Source organism: Oreochromis niloticus, linkage group LG10 (assembly GCF_001858045.2).
Source record: "Oreochromis niloticus isolate F11D_XX linkage group LG10, O_niloticus_UMD_NMBU, whole genome shotgun sequence".
NCBI lineage: Eukaryota > Metazoa > Chordata > Actinopteri > Cichliformes > Cichlidae > Oreochromis > Oreochromis niloticus.
Genome location: NC_031975.2, coordinates 10,693,766 through 10,718,521, shown reverse-complemented (window position 1 = coordinate 10,718,521; position 24,756 = coordinate 10,693,766). Strand labels below are relative to the sequence as shown.

The 24,756-nt window shown below is 42.8% G+C and overlaps 1 protein-coding gene across 4 annotated transcripts in view; it reads right to left on the bottom strand.

Annotated features, from left to right (window-relative positions):
- The window catches only part of LOC100711152 (Down syndrome cell adhesion molecule-like protein 1 homolog), a 49,351-nt gene that overhangs the window by 9,372 nt on the left and 15,223 nt on the right, over positions 1-24,756 (bottom strand). For 2 of the 4 annotated variants that reach the window (XM_019363842.2, XM_019363843.2), the window contains exons 4-20: positions 11,059-11,205; positions 10,706-10,984; positions 9,427-9,702; positions 8,957-9,253; positions 8,232-8,504; positions 7,083-7,367; positions 6,847-6,966; positions 6,570-6,746; positions 5,794-5,993; positions 5,407-5,503; positions 5,119-5,247; positions 4,857-5,024; positions 4,664-4,734; positions 4,135-4,375; positions 3,008-3,193; positions 1,841-1,996; positions 114-253 (exon numbers count right to left, since the gene is read on the bottom strand). In XM_019363842.2, coding sequence (XP_019219387.1) covers positions 114-253; positions 1,841-1,996; positions 3,008-3,193; positions 4,135-4,375; positions 4,664-4,734; positions 4,857-5,024; positions 5,119-5,247; positions 5,407-5,503; positions 5,794-5,993; positions 6,570-6,746; positions 6,847-6,966; positions 7,083-7,367; positions 8,232-8,504; positions 8,957-9,253; positions 9,427-9,702; positions 10,706-10,984; positions 11,059-11,205 — 3,242 coding nt within the window. The remainder of the gene's footprint in view (positions 1-113; positions 254-1,840; positions 1,997-3,007; positions 3,194-4,134; positions 4,376-4,663; positions 4,735-4,856; positions 5,025-5,118; positions 5,248-5,406; positions 5,504-5,793; positions 5,994-6,569; positions 6,747-6,846; positions 6,967-7,082; positions 7,368-8,231; positions 8,505-8,956; positions 9,254-9,426; positions 9,703-10,705; positions 10,985-11,058; positions 11,206-24,756) is intronic. The other 2 variants (XM_019363844.2, XM_003456819.4) reach the window with 1 other exon arrangement.

The following is a 24,756-nucleotide window of genomic DNA, read 5'->3' as shown; positions in this document are numbered from 1 at the left end:
CGCTTACAAATGAATTATTTCCATTGGTAGAGATTTAATAAGTTACTTGGTTTTCACGGACCTCAGAGATAAATTGGCCCTATATGAATCACACCCACAGAGGAGGCACTTACTGGCTGTCCAGATCCCGGACTGGAGCAGTAGATGGTGTACTTGCGGATAATGCCATTTGGTTTGAGAGGAGGCAACCAGGACACAACCACACTACTTGAGGAGGAGGGAACCGCCTTGATGCCAGCCGGTGGACCAGGAACTAGGAGAAAAGACATAGCAACATCAGCATGGCGGGCATCCATATGTGTGTGCGTTTGTGTTTGTGCAGGCACATGCTGGGTGTTGGATGGCTATTAAAGTGAGCAGGCTTTTTTTGCGGATTGGAAGTCTTAGCCTGTACTAAGCTGCTCTGGAAGGACTTTGAAGAACACCCTTTTGAGTGGATGGCTGTGACATATGTTCATTCAGACACTGGTCAGCAGTTCTGACTCTGTGACGCCCAGCATTCTCAAAACTCTCAAACAGATTAGACATTAGTGTCTGATCCTCTGCTAGCCACTTCAGCTTGGCACTGGACACTGTTAATACTCTGATTACAAGATAATGGCACAAAAGGGGCTTAAAAAACATGCACACTTTACAAAAACACATCAGGACACTGGATACTGTGAAAGGTGAACAATAATGCTTTTGTTTCATCGGTCTTACAGTACTGGGTCCACACTATCAACCCTATTCAAACCAAACCATAAATATAACTTGTGCCTGACAGTGGGCCTCATCTGGCCTCTACAGAAGGAGGCTACCACAGTGTAAGACCCAGGCCTCTAAATCCATCCCCCATTCTTCTTTTTTTCTTTGTGAGGCCCCCTGATGCCGTCATACTGCCAGTCTCTACCCTCAGACCTCTTTCCCCTACAGAGGACATGAGCGGGCAAGAAAACAACAAAAACTCAGAAAGCAGAGATGCAAGTTTTAAAAGAAATAAGCAGGGACGAAAAAGTGACAGGGATCATGTAACGATGGCAGCAGGGAGGCGCACAGGAGGCTATCATTATCATAACTGGACCCCCATGTCAAAGCATCAGTAGGAGCTGGGAGAGTCAGGTCCCATCTGGTGCCCAAACTCTGCCCAGGACTCCAGACAGACAGATACACAGACAGACAGTCTGCCAAGACAGTCTGCTGCAGAACTAGCACAACCCAAGTGATGATGAGGAAGAGAACACTACTAAGTGAACAGTCTCATTTACAAAAATACGCGATGGAAAACTGAGCCAATCAGAAGAGGACAGCAGTCTAGACACAAATAAACAAACACCTCAGCTGTGGTGTTTCTCTTATAATTTTTTGACTGATTATTTTTTGTCAGCCAAGAACGGGCTGTGCGATCACCATTGTATCTTTCCATCTTCAGCCCCCCAGGCCCCTCCTCCTCCTTTATAAAGAGACATGGATCTGGCTGTAATCCTGCCTCCAATGGTGTAAGCACAAAATTAATTCTCTCTAATCCAAAAGGAGTTAATCCCTATGCCTATGGCAAGAGGGCTGGTGGTAAGGATGCAGGCCCAGGCTGATGGCTGACTCCTGGATGCTATATGCTCTAAGAGATCACCTCTCCCTCCTCCTCCCGAAACACCTCCCTTAGCCCTGAGCTGTGGACTCAAAGCCTCTTAATTCTCATTAGCACAGCTAATGGAGATTCCCAGCATAGCTTGTTATGAGCTTTTGTTATGGGTTTGAGATACAACCAGCTCCCTTATTTAAATCTACCTCTATCCGTTTCCCCATCTCCTTACATTGCACACTTTTCTGCATGTAAAAAACAAATGAATTGTATACTCACGATCCTCTCGGGTTTGGATATAGAGGACATTGCTGCGGACCCCATCTCCAGCTTGCGTGTAGGCCAGCACCTGAACACTGTAGTTTGTGAACTTCTCGAGCCCTCGCAGCTCCACCTGTTCACGTGTGGTGGTGATGTTTTGCATCTCTCCCCATTCTGAGGGAGAGGAGAAAAACTCTTCTTAGAAGGTATAGGTGGTGACAGGAGGAACAACACACATCAACTCTGTCTCCTAAAAAATATATTTATTTGCAGGTACATTACTTTGGTAACTTTGGTAATACTTTTCTTTTTTTTCATGAATATAAGCCACTTTTAATTACCTTCCTATTTCAACATAATGTCTAAAGGAGGAGTAAACAATTTTTTAGGAAACGGAGTTGCACAGACATTGGACCTACAACACACAGACACTCATTGCTATACTGTGACTTTCTGATCATAAGCCTTATTAAAAATCTAAGAAACTATGACAGACTTAACAGAAACCTTTGGGGGTGAAAAATGAAACCAGTGCAGAAGTGCCAAAAACTCAAATGCCTTAAGGCAACTTTCAAATTAAAGTGACTAACTTAAGAGCTGAAAAAAAAAACATGTTTGCAATTGCAATTGCAATTTTTATGTTTGCTACATAAAAATGATGTTGTAGCAAGTCATAAAAACTCTACAGAGGCATCTTTTTTTATATAACTCGTTCAATTAAATGTGATTAGGACTTATGCTTCGCATTATTAGGTGCATGATGTTGATCATGTCTGGGGTGTTGGAGCTTCTGGAGCAGTTATCTGGCAAATAATATAGCACACTGTGCAACTAACTGTTAGTTTTCCAAGAGTTTTATTTGTATGTAGTAAATAGTAGGTATTTGTGCCTGTGTGATGCACCCCCGTAGCCTATGGATGCATGGGTGCATCACCCTCTCATCTAAATGTGGTCACTTCTGTCAAATCAAAGGCTAGCCCTTAAGCTAAAGTTGAGCCACATCTCCATCTTGGACATACAGTCTATTTGACAAACAGACAAATTCAAAAACACACAGGACCAGGAAGTGCTTTATGAGAAAGGTGTGGATACACATTAACACATTCTGACTCACAGCACTGACAGAAAGGTAGGTGAGTGGGAGGGCGGGTTGGTGAATCTTAGAATGAGATAGGTGATAATTACTCTGCATTGGCCACTGGGCCTGGCCCCCACAGCACCCACCTCCGTCAGGGAAGAGGGACCAAAACACAACCCGGTAGCCTTTCAGCACACCGTGCAGCGTCAGCCGTGGAGGCTCTGCCCATGTGATCACTGCCTCGTCTGATGTCACAGAGATTGCTCTCACGTTCTGCGGAGGCTCGCTGGGCACTGGGGAACATAGAGAGTGAGTGTTAGTGCTGCACTGTTAAACTATATTTGAGTACTTTAAGTGTTTTAATGGCTTCTACTGAAATCTGGTCCGACGTAGCATGGCAGCCGAAGCACTGATAACTAATAATAACTCAATGCCACAAACCACAGGAAATCTCCGCTGAAATAAATCAGTCAAATAAGCTCAAATTAGTCCTGAATAGCTCCTTGTTCATTCCTAGCTTTTAGAGAAGAGAGGAGAAGTGGAGGGGGGTTGATGGAGAGGAGGAAGAGCACTGAGAGAGCAACATGAATAGTAAAAGAGCTACACCAAAGGGGTCAAAATGCAGATGAGCAGGGTGTGAGCTGAAATGTGGAGGATAAAATCTAAAGGAAGACAATGTTCTTGTTTAAGCTAATTGAAGCTGTAGAGGCAGCTTCCGACTACCTGCTTGGCCAATTTTCATCATCCGAGTGCCCGTCATTACTCTCCTCTCAGACAGGAAGGCTCCAAAAAAGTATAAGAAATAAAAACACGTATAATAGACAGAGGACCAGTGAGGACGATGACAAGGAAACCCATGGGAAGAAAGGGAAGATAAAGAAGGCAGACCAGGGAAAAGGGAGGTAGAGTGGGCAGACATTTAAAGAGTAATGGGGTTCCTTGTTCCTCTCTCGCTCTCTACCAGCCTAATGAAGGTGCTAATTAAAGTGGAAAGAATAATGGGCGATGTGCTGCAGAGTTATTTCTAACATTTTGTTTGAGCATGCATTTCTACATGCATGTTATGTTCATTCATGCGTGTTTCATCCTGTTATTGCATTTGACTATTATTTTCATGTTTTCCTTTTGGATCTTTACATTTCTTTCTTACAGTCCTTCCTCTTTTCCTCCCATACTCTCCTAAATTGTATCTCACAGTCTTCTCCTCGTTTTCTTCAGCTTGCTGTCCACTTACCATCTTCCAGAGTGGTAGCATTGATCTCAGTACTGGATGGGCCAGTCCCGGCTCTGTTGAAGGCCTGGACCACCACCCCATACTGGGCAAACTTCTTTAGGTTGTCTAAGGTGTACACTTCACTGTCCCCCGTAGCTTTCATCTCCACAATGCTATACTGGCCATTGCTACCTGGACCGTTCTCTCTGTATCCAATCTGGTAGCCGCGGATCACGCCGTTTTGCAGCTCCTTTTTTGGAGCCTGAAAGTTTTAGAGAAAAAAAAGTTTTACTATGAAATTTGACAGCAATATGTTAAAAAAAAGAAATTAAACGAGATGAATTCTGAATTTTAGTTCTTTTTGCATTTCTGTAACCAACAATTTCACAGGTGTCTCTTAACATTTTGGATTTGTTCGTGAGATCACTGAAACCTTGTTATTTTAAATCATGGAGCATATCTTTATATCCCATCATTGTTTGCTTTCTAGTTATTTACACTGATACTAGACTTAACACTTAAATGAAGTCGTAAGCAACAGTGATTTTACCCTCCATGTGACTCGTATGCTCTGAGATGTCATCGGTTGCAGGATCACATCCATCGGAGGCCCGTCAGGTGCTGTTGATGGAAGATATCAGATAGCCTTACTGCTAATAGTGGTGGCTCTACTCCATACAGAGAAAGCAAAAACAAATAGATAGGCAAACAAACGTAATGTTTAGAGGAAAACAATCACTTACGTGCTTCTTCGGTACTGATTGTGAGCTCTTTGCTGGGAAGACTGCGGCCAATCTTGTTGTAGGAGTACATGCGGATACTATAAACGCATGCCGGGTGCAGCTCTACAATGTTGGCCTGATTGTTGGTGGGTGAGATGTTTCTAGTTGTGTACATGTGATCCCATGTGTCTGTTGAATATGAGCAAAGGTTTATTTTTTCAGTTTTTAATTATTGAAATAACTTTTACATTAGGGATTAGGCTTATTGTTTTTAATAACCCACCTGACTTGTTTTTGTACTCAATGTCATAGCTAGTGATGATGCTGTTGCCATCAAACCTTTGGATCCAGCGCAAGTTCATGCTTCTGTCCTTCACCTCCCGTACTTCAAGCTCGGGAGGATCGGGTGGCTCTGTGTGAGGGTGGAAAAAAAAAGAATTTTCCTTTGTTTTTACCACCATCAATATCTCGTTAAATAACCTTTCCTGGTTAGGTTGTTTACATACTTTTTGTTCCTTAATTCTGTATTTAAATAAAAGAAGTAGGGATTTGCGGTTTTTTGTAGAAATACCTTGTACAGTGAGTTGGATGAGCCCTCTGCCCTCTCCATAGGAGTTGATGGCATGGCAGGAGAAGAAGACAGAATCTCCTCGCTCGGCTGGGTTAAGCTGCGAGCATCAGCACAAACAGGAAAAGATGACGTGTGAAATTTAGGAATATAATATCCTAAAAATATTCCCAATATAACTTCCTTTAATAGGACTTTTTTAGAAAATATTTCTAGAACACTTTTGCAAAAAAATCCCCAAATAAATATAAAATCTGAAAACATGCACCTCTAAAGGTTACTAAACCATGCAACAGCCTATAGTAGAAGTTGTTTTTTTTTAGCATAGTTCGGTGTAATGGCATTAAGCTACACTAAAGGCCCGAAGAGTATAAGTATATAGTATCTGACCTTTAGGGTGGAGATGACTTCATCCCCCTTTTTGTTGATGCTGATGGAGTAACGGGGATTTCTCTCTGCGTCAATGACTGTGTCCCCTCTCTCCCAGCGGATAATAATGGGCTGCTCGCCCCGTGCTGTGCAGTTCAGCTCCTTGATCTGGCCCTTCCTCGCCATGGTAGTGTTTGGGTGGCTGGTGATCATGGCAGGGACTGAGCAAATTCACAGACAAGTGTCAGCATGACGAATCGTTTTGTATGGAATAATGACATGAGGGAAAACGGGCGTGTAGTATTGGAAACTGAGCAAGGATATATTACACATGTACAGACATCTCTATTTTTCCATTTTATTCCCCATTTTCATTTCATGCTTCAAGCCCCACTGGCCTCTAACACCACCTCCTCCCTGTTTTTATTCTTTTCAGTCTCTACTTTCGCTTCTCTTCCTCCTCTGTTACTTAGACATAGATTATTGATTGAAGAGGTTCCTGTGGTTTTGCTTTCATCACTAATTCATCAACCCTTTTCCCCACCAAACATTCTGTAGCACACAGGCTGACAGCCAGAGAACATCAGTCAATAGGAAAGGCACCCCCAGTGAAGGATGTGCAGGACACAGACTAGGTTTGGCTATGTTAAGTATAGGCCGCACTAGCCTGGGGCAAAAGTGCATCTTAGAAGAGCTGATCCCTGTCCAAAAAGCTGAGACTTATCTCAGCGCAATCCAGGAGATGTGGGTTTGAAAAGAAGTGGGTTCATGCCAAAAAGCAGAGGATTGACACTTACTCTTGACAGTAAGGATCATGCTTTTACTGATGTCTGAGCCCACTCCGTTGGAGGCCTGACAGAGGTAGTACCCCCGGTCGTCTTCAAGAACATGTCGGATCAGCAGAGAACCGTTTGACATGATCTGGATACGGCCAGTTAGTGGGACAGGATGGTACTGCTGAGGGTTTCCTACGCCTGCAGGACACAACACAAAGCATGTATGGAAGTATGACACTTTTCCTTGTTCGTGTGTAGCTTTTACTGCAATGCCATGAGGATAATGTGCAGATTTTACCTTTGGCATGTTTCCACATGACTTTTGGAGGTGGGTAACCCTCCACGGAGCAGTTAAGTACTCCAGCTTTTCCATAGATACAGTCTTGATTGTTAGGCTGCACCACAAAACGCGGCGGCACTGAGAAACAGAAATCCTGATTTTATATAAATGGAAAAACTCAGCGAAAGTTACAAAAAGTGAGTGATCACAAAACAGTTCCACGGTTACTTTACACATTACACGTCACCCCTCACCAGTAACAATCAACTGTCTTTCCCAGCTGACAGTTGCAGCAGCATTGCTGGCGATGCAGGTGTAGTTTCCATTGTGCTTCAGTGTCACATTGGAGATTTGCAGGGAGCTCATGAACTCTTTGGTCTCTATTGCAACACCAGAGGCAGAGCCTGGCACGATGAGCTGGCCGTCTTTGTGCCAGGTGATGCGTATGGGCATGTCCCCAGATGACACCACACAGGCGATGTACATGAGCTTCCCCACTGAGGTAGAGGGGATATCGAAGGGCTGGATGAGCGGTGGCACTAGAGGAGAGAGAAAGGAAATCAGTGGAATAAAGGCAGTGATAGATGTTGAAGAGCGGCAATGTGGCCATCTGGAGCAATGCTAAGAGTCTGAGAGAGAGAGGGAGAAGGTCATTGGCCAGTGGGCCCCTCTTCAGCACCCCCCCACCACCCCACATCTCCTGCAGCCCATAATAGCTGCTCTGGTTACAGTCCAATTGGCAGGGGGAAGTCATTCCGTTGCCATGGTAATGGAGGTTGAGGTGGGGGTACTACAGCTGAGACATCTGGGGGATTTAATCTAGGCTTCATTATTATTCATCTAATTAAATCAGAGACACACTCACACACAGGCACATGCACACACCCTCAAACACCTCTGCAGCTGCCCTGCTTACTGCCATCGTTATCCCGCTCACAGACTAAATGAAATACGCACGACAAACATAAATCTACCCCCAAAACACCATCCATCTGCATTCAACAGCATTACTATGAAGTTGCACTTGACAGCTTTGTACACTGGTGTCCCCCAAGTAGCAGTGACTAGCTGCTTTTCATCAAGAAATTGTACTTGCATCACTTTTTTTCATCTTTTTTTAAGCTAAAGGAAGCAGTTTGAAAACCAAAGTATTAGTATTGGTGATTGACTTCTTAAGATTTTTTTTCACTACTGTTTTAAGTGACTTTGAATTTTGGGTATGCATGGAGCTTTACCTCTGGTTGAAATAGATTTGGGAAAAGCGTGAAGATGCAACATCTCCCTGTCAACTGATGTGTCACTTTATCTCTACTGCACCCTAATTCTATAAATTAGGTTCATAAAATAGGTATAAATTTACCAAAAACACTGCCCAGTGCATCCGTACTCCTCTTCAGCTTTACCTTTGACAGTGACGTGGACAGTCTGGTTGATTGACACCTGGGGCTGGATCAAAACGCTACACAAGTAGGTCCCCTCGTCTGCGCCCTTCTGCACGTCTGTGAGCCTCAGTGTGCCGTTCTCAAACACCACTTGACGATGATTATCAGGCAGCTGCATGCCGTCCTTCAGCCACTTAATGGAGTAATACGGGTACCCAATCACACGACACGTTATATAGGTATTTCTGCCCGCCACTGCGGTGATGTCTCGCATGGGTCTAATTCGAGGTGGACCTGGAGACACGGGGAAGAGAGGGAGGGGATGGAGGGAGGAGACAGAGAGAGACACAGAGGTTGGAGAAAGGGGGAGATGAGGTGAGGGAGGTCATGGCAGAATATAGAGGGCAGCCACGGAGACAGGAAGGGAAGAGATAAAGGTTGAGGGATAGAGTGATTGGGGCCAGTTGACAGGTGGAAAGGGAGGTTAGTTGTGCCCCCTTTTCTAAAATCTGATAGAGGATATTTGTTGATTTTAGCCTAATCAGATATTCACTCAGTGTATTGTGTGTATAGATAGATCGATAGATAGATAGATAGATAGATAGATAGATAGATAGATAGATAGATAGATAGATAGATAGATAGATAGATAGATAGATAGATGTGTGCAATGCCTCTCACTAGCTCCTGTATGTTTGTATAGATTCAGGTGTAGAGTGCATTTATATTGAAAAGCAGACAGGCACCTCTTACGTTTATGCGCGCTTGGTACTCGGCGCTACCGGCCGAGTTGCGTGCGACGCAACGATACACTCCTCCATCTGGAATAAGTGGACTGCTGACGTTGACGTGCGATACAGTCAGGCCATCTGACAGGGTGTACTGGCTGGTCTTGTAGGTTGAATCTCTAACCACAGGTTCATCGTCCAGTGTCCACGTGATAGAAGGGGGTGGGGCTCCTTTGGCCGCACACATAAGGGAGAAAGGCTCGCCGGGGTTTACCACCCGCTCGCTGAAGGAAGACACAATACGAGGAGTACCATCTGAGAGGACAGAGGGAGAGGAGGAAACAGGAGGACATAAATAGAAAGTGAGAAGTTCTGACAGAAAAGCAGAATACTCGAGAAGTTGCAAAGCCCACAGCAAACATATTAGCTTTGAACACAAAGACTATGGCGCCTAATATCTGCACTTGTTTAAGTCACTGTCCACGTACCCTCTAGCAGAATAATGGAGAAGTCCTGAGCAGTGTGGCCCTTTCGGGAAGCAAAGCACTGGTAGGCCCCAGAGTGAAGCTTCTGTGCTGCAGTGATCTGCAGGGTGTCATTGTGTTGTCCTTGGATGGAGATGTGCTCGTCTGGGACAATTGGCTCTGTGTTCCTGTACCAGGTGATGGTGTATTCTGGAGAGCCTTCCACAGTGCAGGTGAAGAACAGTGTGCTGCTGATGCCCGTCTTCAGATTCTTAGGGGACAAGGTCACTCGTAGTGGATCTGAGAGAAGACCACAGGAGTTCATAAAACAAAAATGTGGATCACTTTAATAGTATATCTGCTATAATAATCAAAAGGCATCAATGCGATTTGTAGCCTGTTAATTTATCTTTATATTTTGTGTCTTTTGCCTTTCCTGCATCACTCTGAAATCATTAAACTGGATTCAAAACATGACACATGGATTCATGCTTACAGTAGGCGTTTTCATTCACAGAGATGGGGAGAAAGAGAGCGAGTACAATCAGCAGTGGTGACTCAATCAGTTGGACGCACTCATTAAAAAAGCAGCTGGAGATATCGCTTCACATCTCTGTCCACTTGTGTGTGTGAGTGTGTCTGTGTGTCAGCGAGAACGCGTGTCTACATGTGTGTATGTGTGTGTGTGTACGCAAATGTCAGTGAGCAATAAGGCAGCTGGTGGTGTATGCTGGGGGGCCTCCCAACCCCCCCTACTCACCCTGTCAGAGTCACAGACTGTGCTGCCATGATGTGCCCACTGGCAAAGCCTACCGCCTCTCTATTCTCTCGCTCTATCTCGCCTCACTCCCTTTGTTTCTTTGTATACTTTACACACTTTAGCTCAGCCTTTCTTATTATCTCGTTATTACATTGTAGATAATGTCATTCCAGCACTGTCTGGGTGTCTGACCGCCCCCTGCATGACCCCTTGTCTTTATCTCTGTCTTCCTCACTCTTCCTCTTTTCTGATGGTAAATGGTGCTGGCAGCTGTGATATGGAATCAGCCTGAGCGAATTACTGCCCTGTCTCTCTTTTTGAGGTCTGATATGATGGGGCATCCTACAGCTCACACATATGTTTGTAACAGACACACTTTAGCTTGGACTTACATGTGCGCCCCAAACCAAACACTTAAAGGTGGTTGCAACTGTGTCTGTCTGCAAGGTTGATTCACTGACAAGACAACGAGCCAGTCTGCCAGATATTTTGCAAATGTGTGTGAGCGTGTGTGCGTATCTGTGTGTAATGAGCCTCACACACCTATCACGTGAAGCTGTCCAGACACCTCCTTTGAGCCAAAACTGTTGGTGACCTCGCATGCATAGCTGCCGCTGTCTTCTTGCCTCAGGTCACTGATGGTCAGCCCTGTCAATCGCCGCGTCCAGCGGGCATCTGAGGGTAGTGGGCGACCATCTTTCAGCCAGCGCACAGTAGGGCTTGGGTATCCTCCCGCTATGCAGGGGAGCTCAATGCTATGGCCTGCGTAGACCTCCCCTGCTTGGAAACTGTCCAGGATGGTGGGTGCAGACTCGTTGGGGTCTGGAATGCAGACATGTTGTTACATTTTTGTCAAGACAAAGAGAAAAAGGTAAGTTCACACACCAGTTACTCACCCATTACAGAAAGCCTGGCTCCATTGCTTTGCCGTGTCTCGCCACTGTATTTATGCTTGGTGATGCACCGGTATGTAGAGAGAGCATCCTCTTTTTGAACATCGGAGATGTAAAGAGCCCCAAAGGAGGTCAGCGAGAACCTGTTACCTGAGGAAGACACATTAAGAAAAGATCAACATTAATCTTCTGAAAGGAGAAGTGACAACAGACAAAACATCACTCTGAAGACCTCGTGTGTAAAAAACTTTTCACTCCCTCCTGTTCCCACACTTTTGTGATGATCACTCTCGTTCAAATACATAGTGCATACTGCAAAACCATATTGTTCTTAGAACAAACAGCTGCCTGAACAGTTGGCACTACCTGCCTAATAATGCTGCTTCCCAAAGTCTGGCACTCTTTCAAGACCTGGAGGACACCCAGCGGTCACTTACACCACCCACAGACAGAGGAGAGACAGATTTACTGTCTCCCTCCACACACAGCTTATAACTCTTGCACATCACACTAACTACCATCACAAAACTCTTTAAATGTTCTTCCTTTTATGCATGATAAGAAAACAGGAAGGCCAAAGATCAAGTGTGCCTCTGTGTCTTCTCTTTCTTAGCATTTGTTTTATGCTACTCAAAGAACTGTTATGTCAGCATTACAAAGTCTTCAAGCTGTGTCTGCTGAAGGCAGATATCAGTTTGCAATGACTCCCTTTACCAAGATATTCTTGCGTACATTGTTTCTTTGCATAAAGGTAAGCTATCTTACATTTCCTGATAAAGTCCACAAACCTCACATTAACGAAGCTGTGTCCTCACAGCACAAATAATCTCATAGCTTACCTTAAGTGTGACAGTCATTACAATAAGATTTCTTTAGGTTTGTAAGCATTAATTATCAATTGTGCCTTTTAGCATCCAACCACGGGGCAACAGCTGGATTGGCTGCTTTCACATTCACCAGCATCAATATTTAAACTACAGAGTGTGTGTTTATCAGGGTCTTTCAGAGGGTTGAGCAGGTATACGGAAGGTAGCAGTTATGCACTGTGAATGTGTTTGCATCGAATATACTGTATGACCCGGGAGGAGGCACAGGCTGCAATTTCACAGCAGCCTTTGTTTGCCCCCTTAGAATGAAGCCTTACAGGATAATGAGCACTTTAAGACTGCTACTCCCACAACACCGACGACTAGCCTGTCACAACACTCTGACATAGGCAGGGAGAGAGAAACAGAGAGAGAGAGAGAGAGTCAGCAGGATCTGTCAAAGCCATTCTTCTGTCCCTGTCTGCAGCAGTGAACTGAATTCATCCCATCTGCAGCCTCTTAAACAACACTTATTACACAATACACATCACATTAGTCCTCTCGCTATCCAGCCATCACAACTGAGTGGTTTGTTCATAGAATCAGTCTGTCGTTGGTTGACTCACTTCATGTCTTTGTGTGAACCCTCATCAGTCATCAGTCTCACCCTTTTCCTCTTGCTCGCTCGCTTTCTCACTGTTTTTTTTTTGTTGCTCTGAGTTTCTAAGCAGAGTGGCAGACAGAGTAAAATATTAATTACTAAATCCGAAATCACTGTGCTCCCTCAGCTTTTATTCATGCTGACTTGACTAGACAATGAGAAACGCAACTGTACATCTTTCTCTCTCTCTCTCTCTCGCTCTCTCTCACACACACACACACACACACACACACACACACACACACACACACAAACACACTGCTTCAGGAGAACATGCAGAAATGCTTGCATACTGCACAGGCATTCTGAATACAAAAACAGTACAGTAGTTTCTGTTGCAAATTTCTTTTTCGTTGTGCCTCCTTCATATGATGTACTCAAGATGTTACGCAGACCCTTACAGAGCTTGAAGATAATGGATTGGATTTGTCAGACTTGAAGCTATATTTTGTCTTTAGTTTCAACTCATCCACGTATACTAAGCATAAAGGAAGTCAGAGCCATGCACATGTATGTACTTAATCTGGAATAAAGATGCAAAAACACAAGTGCAGCAAATAAAACTTATATTGGAAAACTGTTAACTCTTGAAATAAACCACAAAGTAAAGATTCTAAAGTCTGATTTAGACTTCTCTGGGAAATCTACGTCCTAACCTCCGACATCACCACAAACCCCTTTTTTTATGCATTCCCTTCAAGTCTTTTCAGGTTGCATTGACCCAACGTGTATGTACACTTCTCTGGAAGTGCATTTCAGGTTATGTGAAAGGTTATGGCATAGCGTTTAGAAGGAGCTTCTGGTTTTGTTGTAAGTTACTGTGTAGATTTCCTGTTGAAGCATAATTCAGGCATAACCCAGCACTTACACAGCTCGAGATTTGCATTTTGAAAGGTTTTATTACCTTAGCATTAGATTTTAAAACACTGATCAACAAAAAAGGCACTGTGACTGGTTAGTAAGGATACAAAGCAATATATAAATGCCAACCTGTTTAACATCTAACCAAAATGGCCGTAAAATTAAAAAAAAGAAACAGAGTGAGGCACTTACAGATCCTCAGAAATGCTCTGAAAGAACCATTTAAAAGGTTAAAGAATTTTGTATCGTGTATAAATGATTCTTTAAAGAGTCCTTTCACCCGAGAAGAAGCGCTTTGAAAGAAGCTGCATGGCCTAGAGGACTGTGACATTGTTAGATCCTGTATGAGTTTGGTCACTCTCAATGAGATGCATTCACAGGCAAAAACAGGGTGATGCCCAGATGCAGATGAGGTCCAGAGGGGAACTATTTTTATCTCTATCTGCAGCTACAAGTACAGGAAAGGGATTTTTATTTCTGACAGAAAAAAACTGTATATAGTGTGGATAATTTCATGGTTTAATCAGGAGTGTACATTTTTTAGTTTTGATGAAATTTTTAAAATAACTAAATTGGATTTGCTCTTTTCCCCTTTTACTGAAGGCCTTTTTTATGTAAATGTTGGCACATAGAGATAAACTAAGGTTAAGTCTGCTATTCTAAGTCTATAAGAGAGCCCATGAGCAAGGCACTGCAAAAGCCAACTGCTTTACCCAATCACTTAATGGTGTTTCACCAGGCAACTACTCTGTAGCTGTGTATACTCCAGCTGTATGCTCTGCAATGTTAAACGGGGCATTAGTAAAGTTAAAGTTCCTACCAAGCCTGTGATAAAGGTGTGCTTTCACTTTATTTTTTAAACCAACAAAATGCCGGCAGCCTCACAGTCACACAGACCAGAGCTGCTGCTCTGACAAATTCCAAAGAGAAGGAAGGAAAAGGGAATTAATAGAAGTGTAAATGTGTGAGAGAATAGGAAAAAATAAAAGCAAGAAATAGTCTATAAATAGGATGTATACTGTAGCTCATGTGAGTCCAGCAGTGTGTATGTGTGCGCACCATGTGTGCGAGTTAGTAGCAGCCTCATTTTCTCACATGCAAATGAAGGCGTCGGCGCAAAGATAACGAGGCCCATATTTCCACCTCCTCAGTGGGGCCATTATTTATTGATGTTCTGCATCTTTCCCCCTCCCTCCCACTCTCACGCTTTCTTCATCCTCTCCCTGTTGCTAGGGTCTTCTCACTGGCATCCTGTTACGATTTCGGTGTACTTTCAGCAATTATTAAAGCACAGCGTGTTTACAATCATCAAGGACCAAATGTTGATACCCTAGGTGTTGTGTGGATGCAAAAATCGCAACGGCAAACTGGCTGTTGAAGTCGCTTAAATCAATAAAGAAAAGTAGGATCAGTTTGAAGTGGCTAAATATAGCTTTTCACATGCAAGTAGCTTTGTATCCAATCACAAATATTTTACAAAAACATACAACACAATGCACCGTGTTATAGCTGTCCTATTTCCTAAGCCTCAGTTGGAAGTTTGCTGGTTTCAGAGATCATTTAATCCAGTTCTGCACCTCAAAATCTTTGTTTAGAGGTGTAAATTTCCACAATATCCTATATTAGACCAGTCAGTCTACTTACAGGTACCTAGGCAAGAATTTTCCTATGACACTAACCTGCTCAGATTTTCCAGTGTACATGACAAGAAGACAAAAAACAAAAAACAAAACACTGACAGGTCTGAGTAAAACACCTTTGCTCCCATGGGACTTCCAATATGGACCCCATATCTAATGAGTTTGGAAAAGGCTAATGAGCTATCGAACTCAGATTCCTGTTTTCTTCCTGGTGGATCACTACAATCTGACCCCTGGATTCTTCATCTTACTCAACCCTGCTGATGGTCAAAGGCAGTGAATGCTTGTTTGGGACAAAACTGGGACTGCCGTTTCTCTGTGCATTTCACGTGTCACAACACTGATATTTAATATCTACCTGAGGCTTTTGAAGTAAATGGATTCATTGTAACAAATTGTTGTAAAAACGCAGGAAATTTTGTGACTGAATGTATCATTTTTTTAAAATACTGTACAATACTTTTTAAAATCAGAAACATTAAACTATTAAACATTTGAATAATTTAATAATTGACCACAAAGTTTTGACAGTTTGTTATTCCGAAAGAATATCAGGAAATAAATAAGGACAAAAACTACACGTGAGACTTGAGCTCTGGTACTTTTACATCTCAAAAAAGTGAGTAGACCTAAGATGTAAAAATACATAAAAAAATAAACAAAAAAGAATCATCATCAGTCAAAGTTATTTTTTGAATAGTGAATTAAAGCTGAACTGAAAAAAACCTAGTAAATCCACTCTGGATGCTACCTGAAACTAATCTGACTTTAAAAATAATTAGAATATATAAAACTATAAATAATAAACCTGACAGTGGGTTTATTTTGTAGCATAAACGATACACTTTATTGAGCAGAATAAAGTGTAAAGTACAGAAAACGCAGAATGTAAAATGTCCCCATATGAAAACGTGGGGTCTCAGGACGTACAGGGGTGAGGACATGCAGTTATATGTCAATGTAAGAAACTGTAGGTGTAGAATACAGTAGGGACACTGTAAAATAACAGTTTACTGCTAGTTAATATTCCTGTCAGCATCTATTAAGTATATGTATAGTACAGTATGCCACATTTTGCAGTGTATCTTTCACAGCTAAAACATAATTCTTCACAATGGCTTGGAAGTTTTAACTTATGTCATTAAAATCCAGGTTTTGTAAAGTATTTAATTACTGTTGAAAGAAATTCATCTTGATAATATTTTGATTGGAGATGATAACAGAAGGGTTTGAGCTCCAGACCCACAAAAATGCACCTGCACCTGAGTGTCAAAGCTTTATTAGTCTCTTCTAATTTAAAATGATTTTGTATCCTTTAAACACCAAAATGATTTCGAGCTGCTAAAAAAACAGCATTCTGAGTCTCACCTTAGAAAAACTGCATTCTGTATGTCTGCATTATACCTGTGCTCTTAACGGCAAGTTGCAGAGAAGATTTTGAAAGAAGGTGAGAAGACAGAGGAGGGGAGGAGGAGCAGATCAAAGACTTGTGACTGTCACAGAAAGAAGACAAAAGAAAAAAAAACACAACATATTCCGGAGATATTCTCTGCAGTGCTGGAATATGCTTGGTGCTCACAAATCCAGGCACACAAGGCCTGGATTTGTGTGTGTGTGCAAACACACACACACACACACACAGGCACGTGCACACACAAAGAAACACCTACCGGGCTTAAAATAGGACAAAAACTATTACCCTGCTGGCACAAAAAATAATAAACTACGTGTTAAAATTAGCACAGTGGATCCTGTGAATGGCAGTAGACCAGTTTTGCACTAGAGGAATGTTTTAAAGTAGAAGAGGGCCATCGATGAGTCATTGACTTGATTTTGATAACGAGAAAGAGAGGATAAGAAAAGGGGTAGAAGTAAAGGGCATGATGCTGGGTAAAGTAAGAAGGAGATAACAGCCCACGTCTGTATTCTCCACTCCTTTATGCAAAAAAGGGGGTGTTACATCTGTATTCAAAGCGGGAGCCCTCTCAACCCTCCCTCTGCTCTCTCCCTTTTCTATGCTGTGTACATTAAAAGCCCAAGTAGAAGCAGGTGTCAACCAATTAAATATATACACTGTCCTGGCTTTTATTCTGCTGCACACTTACTTAACATCTATGAATGGCACCCTCTTAACTGCTTTTAATTCATATTCAAAGCAGGTTTTATTGGCACAACTGAGGTGTAAAAACGAATTGTGCAATAGGAGCCACTGCATCTCCTTAATACGAGAGACTTTGTTAACAACAGACAGAGCATGAGTCAATGTGCGAGATAGGACTAACGCCACATGAACAATATCTGTGTCTCAGCGTTCGATTCTCTCTTTCTCCCTCACTCGCTTCTTTGTCACTCGTTCATTTTCTGGAAAGGGGTTGAGATTGCAGGGCATTGAGGGAGCCGCGGTTCTGTCATGTTTTCATTAAAAAGCCACGCTTCACTGTCTAATCCTAACTGCTCTCCTCTTTCCTAACCAATTGTGACTGCTTACCTCATCTTTCAATCATGTTTTCCCTGCCCTGCCCCTTGCCGCTGCGTGATGTTGTACACCAACTCACCGTGAGGGTAACGAATGACATAAAGTTGGGGGGACAGAAGTGAGGAAGAGGCAAACATGGAGGCTAAGGAGAGGCAGGGAAACAGAGGGATGAGGTAGAAAAGAAAGCAGAGTCCAGTTTTCCACCATGATGGGACAACGTCTCTTCTGCTCCACTGACTGCTCTGTCCCAATTTGCCCTGTGTGACTTTAAACAGTAAACACTGGGGGAGGGGATGAAGTGTGTGTGTGTGTGTGTGTGTGTGTGTGGGTTTGTGGGGGGGTATCGAGAGACTGAATGGACCGTCGGGGACAGACATGAAACCAATTGTATGCAAAAGACATTGTTTGCATAGATATACCTCAAAGGAACGCTGCAGAGGTGCCATGTTACCCCCCATAAAGCCGTCCCTAACCAGACAGGGCGACAATGCAGCATAAAGCTAAATGGACCATCTCAGATAGAGAAAATTAAGCATCAGTGGAAGCATCAGAGGAAACGAGGGATGCAGGGGAAAGAGAGTGGGCGGATAGGAGAGAAATGGGGAGAGATGTAGAAATAGGACTCCATTATTCATGACGTGTGTTTCATGTGCTTGGTGACATCTGGGACAGCAGTGATAATGAGAGTCCCGGGAGACAGAAACCACACACACACACACACACACACACACACACACACACACACACACACACACACACACACACGTATCCCAATGCATGACATCGTAGAGACACGTGCCACTATTGTCCAAACACCTTCCCTTTACTGGATGTCCCATTAATTCCTATTGAACAGCTAATTGTCTGTGCGCTAAAGCTTAAACACTGAAGTAACTTTGGTCTTCAAAAAAATGCACCTCAGTATAAAAGTAAACATCCGGCAATGAAAAGCTTTCCACTCCTCCACCTTGTTTTGATTTAGTTGCAGATAAGAGACGGTGTTGGATTTATGGTGTGTGTCTGCCATCATATGTGTGTATATGTGTGTGTGTGAGACAGAGAGAGAGAGATGAGATGAGATGTAGTGTACTCCAGCTTAGCCCCATGGCCTGGGGCAGTGAGCTGCATTAGCAGCACTGAGTGAGCTGCCTGGTCCCTCCCTATTAGAGTGCTGGTGGCAGAGGAGTGTCACTGCCCAGTATGAGGGAGAGAGAGGGAGAGAGAAAGGAGGTGGGGTGATGGAGTGGGGGCATGACTGATATAACCAAAGTATCAAATATCCTGAGTTTCATCATCGTTACTGCAATTAAACAATGGAAATCACCATCTCAGAGGCGGAAGTCACAATAGATTCAGTTTGTAAAGTTTAGTGCTGAAACAGTGTAAGCAACTTTATTTGTAGCATCTTTAAGTGACAGTAATATGTAAAAATTATCTGTAGGTGAAACTGAATTGAAAAGAAAATGTCTAGCATACAGCTACAGTTACATTACAGCACGTAAAAATGGTGAATGTGAATTCTATGATGCACTTTCTCCTTGCGTCTGCATCGAATGCTCAAGAGTCCGAAGGTTGTCAGTCTGAATTTGTAGCCCTATGACAGAGTCCAGCTTCACAGTAACGCTACACAAGACAAATGTGTACACACAATAGAAGTACACTCACTGTTCTGCTGTCTGTCTTCATAGTTAGCATTTCAAATTAGCTCAAAATAGCTAGAACAGCCTGTGACTGTGTATATCTGCCGAGGTGTGAAGATTTTCCCCCACACCATGCATGGATTAGTCCCTGCGTCCAGAAAGATATACAGATCTGGACTACGCTGTGATGTTTTTCCAAGTGTTTTGCTTTCAATTTGATATATAATTATGAAGCTATATATAAAAATAATAAGGAATATTCTCAAAAATTCCTGAATCCAGATGCAGACACAGGCACTAAATCACCTACTTGGACTGATAAACCTGATTATGGATAATGCTTCTTGTTCTTTGTTTTTTCATCACTTGTCTTCCTTTTGTTGCGACATACCTCTTAAATTCATAAGTGCATACTGTACTATATGTATATATACATATATATATATATATATTCAATGTATGAATTTCCCCTGCAGCATAAAACATTGCATTGTCACTTTTTGCAGGATACCAACCCATAATACCTGCATAATACTGAAAATTCATTGCTATGTCAGGCTGACATATGGGAGCTGCTTTTTGTTTCTTCCCTGTAGTTTGTATATGCTCAGTTATTGACTGATGTCTTAACAGAGTTTCACTTCATAGTGATCAAACCACTCACGTACTGCAAAAATAATGAATTATTGAACATTTCCTATGTGCATTCTAATCTATAAGCAATACCTGAGGAACAACAAGCCACCTCTTCCTCAGAGAGGCGTTTCTGTCACATTAAAACCTCAGAGGAACGTTTCACTATGACCCACACTACAATCAGTCGGGGTCTGTGATGTTGATCTGGCCTTTGTGCGTGTTTGGATAGCTAATAGTGAAGCGGATCAATAGGTCTGATTGAGAGGTCATGTAGGAACATGGCACTTTGATGACCACCGGGGATCCCATTCAGTCCCTCATCGTGCCTCCTCATGTGACTGTGAATGATCAACCACATTCACAGAATTTTGAGTGTATGTAAAGATATATTTTTACTACAATCCCACACATCAAATATGATAACATTTCAGGATAAAACAGTGAGGCAACACTGTAAAGCTATAAGTTTACGCGTTGTAGAAAGCCAGGATTAGAGAACAAATCACTGCCTTTAATAATGAAAGCAACACAGAAATGAAGAAAGAAAGGGAGACCAAACTTCTAGTCTCTGCTGTGAGGGGTTGTGAAAATAAGCATTTCCTTAAATACAATTTCTTAGTAGATCCTGCTGTAATCTCCTCGCTCTAATCCTGCTTTCGCCTGCCTAAACAAAAGCGTGGAAGGAAGTAGGAAAAAAGGGGTAAAACCTCTTTGCTTTCAATCCTATTTCTTAACCCAATCCACGCTACATAAACCCTGCAACTCTTTTACTCTAAGCCTTGACACAAGCCTTCCTGCTTTCACTTTCCTTAATGACTGTGGATGTGGATGGAAATGCGGATTAACAGCTATCTCTTACAACGCCACTGGGGACCCTTTCTTTGCCTTGATATCACAAAAAGTGTCAATAATAATGGCAGCGATAATAATGATAAAAATGACTGATCGGAATGATTGCTCAGGATTGTGGATATGACCTGAAATCAATGAAGATAAACTACTTTTATTGATCTGCTTTCCTTCTCATATTAGCTTTTTGTCTTCAATTATAATGTGACCACTTTAGAAACTAAGCTACTAAGATTCTGCTTGCATTATTTGCTACTGTTTATCCATCGATATTTACTGAATATTAAAAGTTTACAATTTTGGTACTTTGATTCTCCCACTATAACTACATTTGACCGATATGTCTCCATAACTCAATTACAATATAAGCTAAAAGCTGATTTCTGCATTTTAAGAGAAGTCACACTTGTTGGAAAAGTTCAAAAAAGTAAGATTTGGCCTGATTGGCTTTGTTTCATTTTATTGGTTTGCTTTATGTGACTTTTCACTAAAATGTTATTATCATCACAAAAAAAAAAAGAAAGCAAAGGGAGCAAAATAATCTTGGTAATTTGTCAATGAAGAAGAAACTTCCTAAACTCTCGCTTCCTCTCTCCCTTTCTGTACTCTCACAGCCTGGCTTGAAGGGTTACATAGTGGCCAGGTTTCTGTCAGACTGATGTGCTCGCAGGGGCTTTCCTATCATTCCCTCTTACTCTGAGTGACACTGATACACTGATGCACTGTAAACATACACATGCTGCATGTGTGTGTCTATAGCTGTGTGTGAGCCTGTGTGTTTTTGATGGAGACAAGGAGGCGAAAAAGCAAACGAGAGCGACGGCCGACGCGTCAGAGTGTGTGCATTTCTGCGTTAAGTGCACGTGAGCAGGCGAGTGTAATAGTGTGTAAATACTCAATAACAGCCGACACTTGTCAGCCCTCTGCTCTGTACACACAAAGCCTGTGGTTGGGCCATTGTTGAACTCCGCCTCTCCATGCCATCCCTCCAACCCCCCCATCCCCTCCCAAATGGGCTTCTCAAGCAGAGATAATTATGTCTATTGTGCCCCTTGCAGCACGCGCTCACACTCACACACACACACACACACACACATACACATTCACTGGTTTGTGCTAATTAACACACCCACCCACGTGCCTGCTCAACCTAACTGAGTAAAAGATGGCTGCCAGCACCCCATCTGTTCCTGTCCGGCTCTCAGTCGCTCTCAGCGCACTGGGGCAAATACAAGAGGGGCAAAAATATCTACAGAAAGTGAAAGACCAACTGACAGAGGTGAACAAACCACAAGCAAGTGAAAATACATACATTTCCACCCTGTCATGTTGATTGATATGTCTCGGGAAGACAGTTTTTCCAGCACCTCGTTGCTGAGTTTAGGTCATACTGCCATGCGTTTGCAGGTGTATGCTCATGGTGGAGGCTTCATCTGCATGATTTAGTCCCCCATTAACCCCTTCCTTATTGCCTGCTGTGGACCACATGGGACAGAGGCAGGGGTAGATGAGGGAGAGGTGAGAGAGGGATGATGTGAGACCCAAGGGCTGTGGGGGGGGGGGGGGGGCAGGATGACAGTAGATGGGGTTATGTTCCAAGAGCCCTGGGGATGCCACGTATTCCCCATCCTCCTCTATCACACAACGTCCTGATGTACTCAGGCGGCCCGAGCACAACAACAGGCGAGGCGTCACAAAGCAGAGCAAACCACAGCCTTAATGTATCCCAAGTTAATGTTTAATGAGTACGCCATATTCAGGCTGGTTCATGCAAAATCTGAAAATGGCTTTATTGTGTTACTTTTGAAGGGCGCGTGTGTCTGTGTGTGCAGAGAGGCTTGTTCAGTTGTACTTACTAGAAGCAAATGTGTGTGTCAAAGTGTGTTTACAAGAGTCTGCCATGTCCCAGACAAGTGTATCCATTAATGTATTCCTGCTCTGAGTACACAAGCACAGATTTACAGACATGGTGTCCTAACACACTGCTGCTCTCCATGACGTCCCTCTGCCTTTGTCACCTCGCTCCTGCACCTGTGTGAAGCCTTATGACACTAACTTTCTAATTACACAGAGGGAAAACTGTATAACCATCTATACACATACAACAGTATTGTTATATAATGGTATTCCCTATGTGTGTGTGTTTATTTTATTTTTATTTACCGTTTTGTATACTTAGTTTTTTTATTTTTCCTTTTCTCCTACAGAAATTATAACAAGCATATTTCAGAGAAAAAATAAAATTACTTGATCTCTTTCATAAATAATCTGCATATTAACTGACAAAGGGGACTGGAGTGTGCTTCTCAGCATCATCAGACTCCCATGTGTATTTGAATCACCTTATTCCTACAAACCAGTCAATTCAGCTGCAATGTTTTAGCTGTTTGCGTCGATGTATGTGTATGTGTGTATGTGTGTGTGTAGCTGTGTACTATTGAGTCTATGTAACCTCCTGGTGTCCAGCAGGCACCCGAGGGGGCCGAGGATTGATTTGTAATGTAGCCTGTAAGTGACCTCGCCACCTGGTGACTCCTGTTAGAATCCAATTTTACATTAGCGCCTGATACTGAGCATTTACACACTGACAGGTTATGACAGGTTACAGTACAAAATGTGCCTGACTTATGATATACTGCGGCTATTTTGTTAAAATATGAGAGGGGGTAGAACAAGATAGAGTGGGAGTTTGGAGTGTGACTGAATGAGAGCAGAAAATATTGCTCTGTGTAGGACAGGAGTTTATTAATCTGGTTTTCTAATCTTATATATACACTGTAATTCTATTTTGTGCTTTTCAGCCTTAGGTTTTAAGGAAATGTTTATCAAATTACTGTGCAAATACATAAACAAGACCAAACAGTGTAGCAGGTGGATTAGATGGGGCATGGTTGGGCATCTTCTGTGGACCACCATGTGGCTACAGCCATCTGCTGGTCCAGTCTCTATTCATCGGACCCACTCATTAGCTTTCTGCTGGTTAGACCGACGGCCTCGATCGGCAAGCTGAACCCTCTCTGTGTCCCACTGTTGTCTTTATTCCCGTCACCAAACCCTCCATCTCTCTGTCTCTGCTCCAGCTCGCCTCCTTCAGATCACTGCTCAGATTAGCAGACCTCGATTGTCTCATGGGGGTCACAAACACGCGTGGGCACAGACACAGACACGCACGCACACAAAGCTTAACTACAAGGATAGTATGGGACGGGGAAGCGAGAGGGAAATAGGTCAGTCTGCCTGCACCCCTCCCCTCTTAACCACCCCCCCTGTCCTGGCTGGATGGGAAAGTGGGACAGGCAAGGGGACAAACACACACACACACATACATAATCATGCACACATATAATCACACACACACACAAAATGCTCCAGAAGGGAAACATGTGTGTTTGACAAAATAGAACCTGTTGTGGTTCAAAGGGCATGGCTGCGTTGTGTTATGTCATCAACTCAACCTTCACACCAATATGTGACTGTGCTACTGATCAGAGTCTACACATAGCAATGCCTCTGTGCAAAAGCACAGATATGAATTGCACATAAACGACTTAAACTCTTTTTTTAATTCAATGTAGGGCTGTCATGATATCGGATTTGCACATTACAGCAACACTGTTGCCATATATATAAAAAAACAAAATATATTAGCAACAATGCTATCAGTCAGATTCATCTATGACTTGGTTCAGTTTGTGTTGTCTAATTCACTAATGTAAAGAAAACAGGCCTGTCTATTCACGTATGTACTGATACTGTGCTTTTGTTTTGAGATAGGGACAAATGACGAGGAGGAGGTACAGGAAGGAACTGTGATCAGATTCATTGTTGGTTCGGTGGTGCCACAAATGTTGCTTTGAAGGTGGGGAACATCAGTGAATCACTACGCCTAAAATACCTCAATTTACATTTAAAAAGATAAAGTCATAAACAAGCACTGAGCTATGAGCTGAAATGCATTTCTGAAAATAAGAAAAAGCAAAAGTTTTTCTTTTTCTTTTGTGACAGTTAGCCAAAGCCCGCCAGATGACAATACATAGGGTTGAATGATTGAATGCTTTGACTTGGTGCTTGCAGACCATTTCCATCAGACAATGCCCTCTCTCATCAGTAGCAGATAACAGAGTATTTGCTC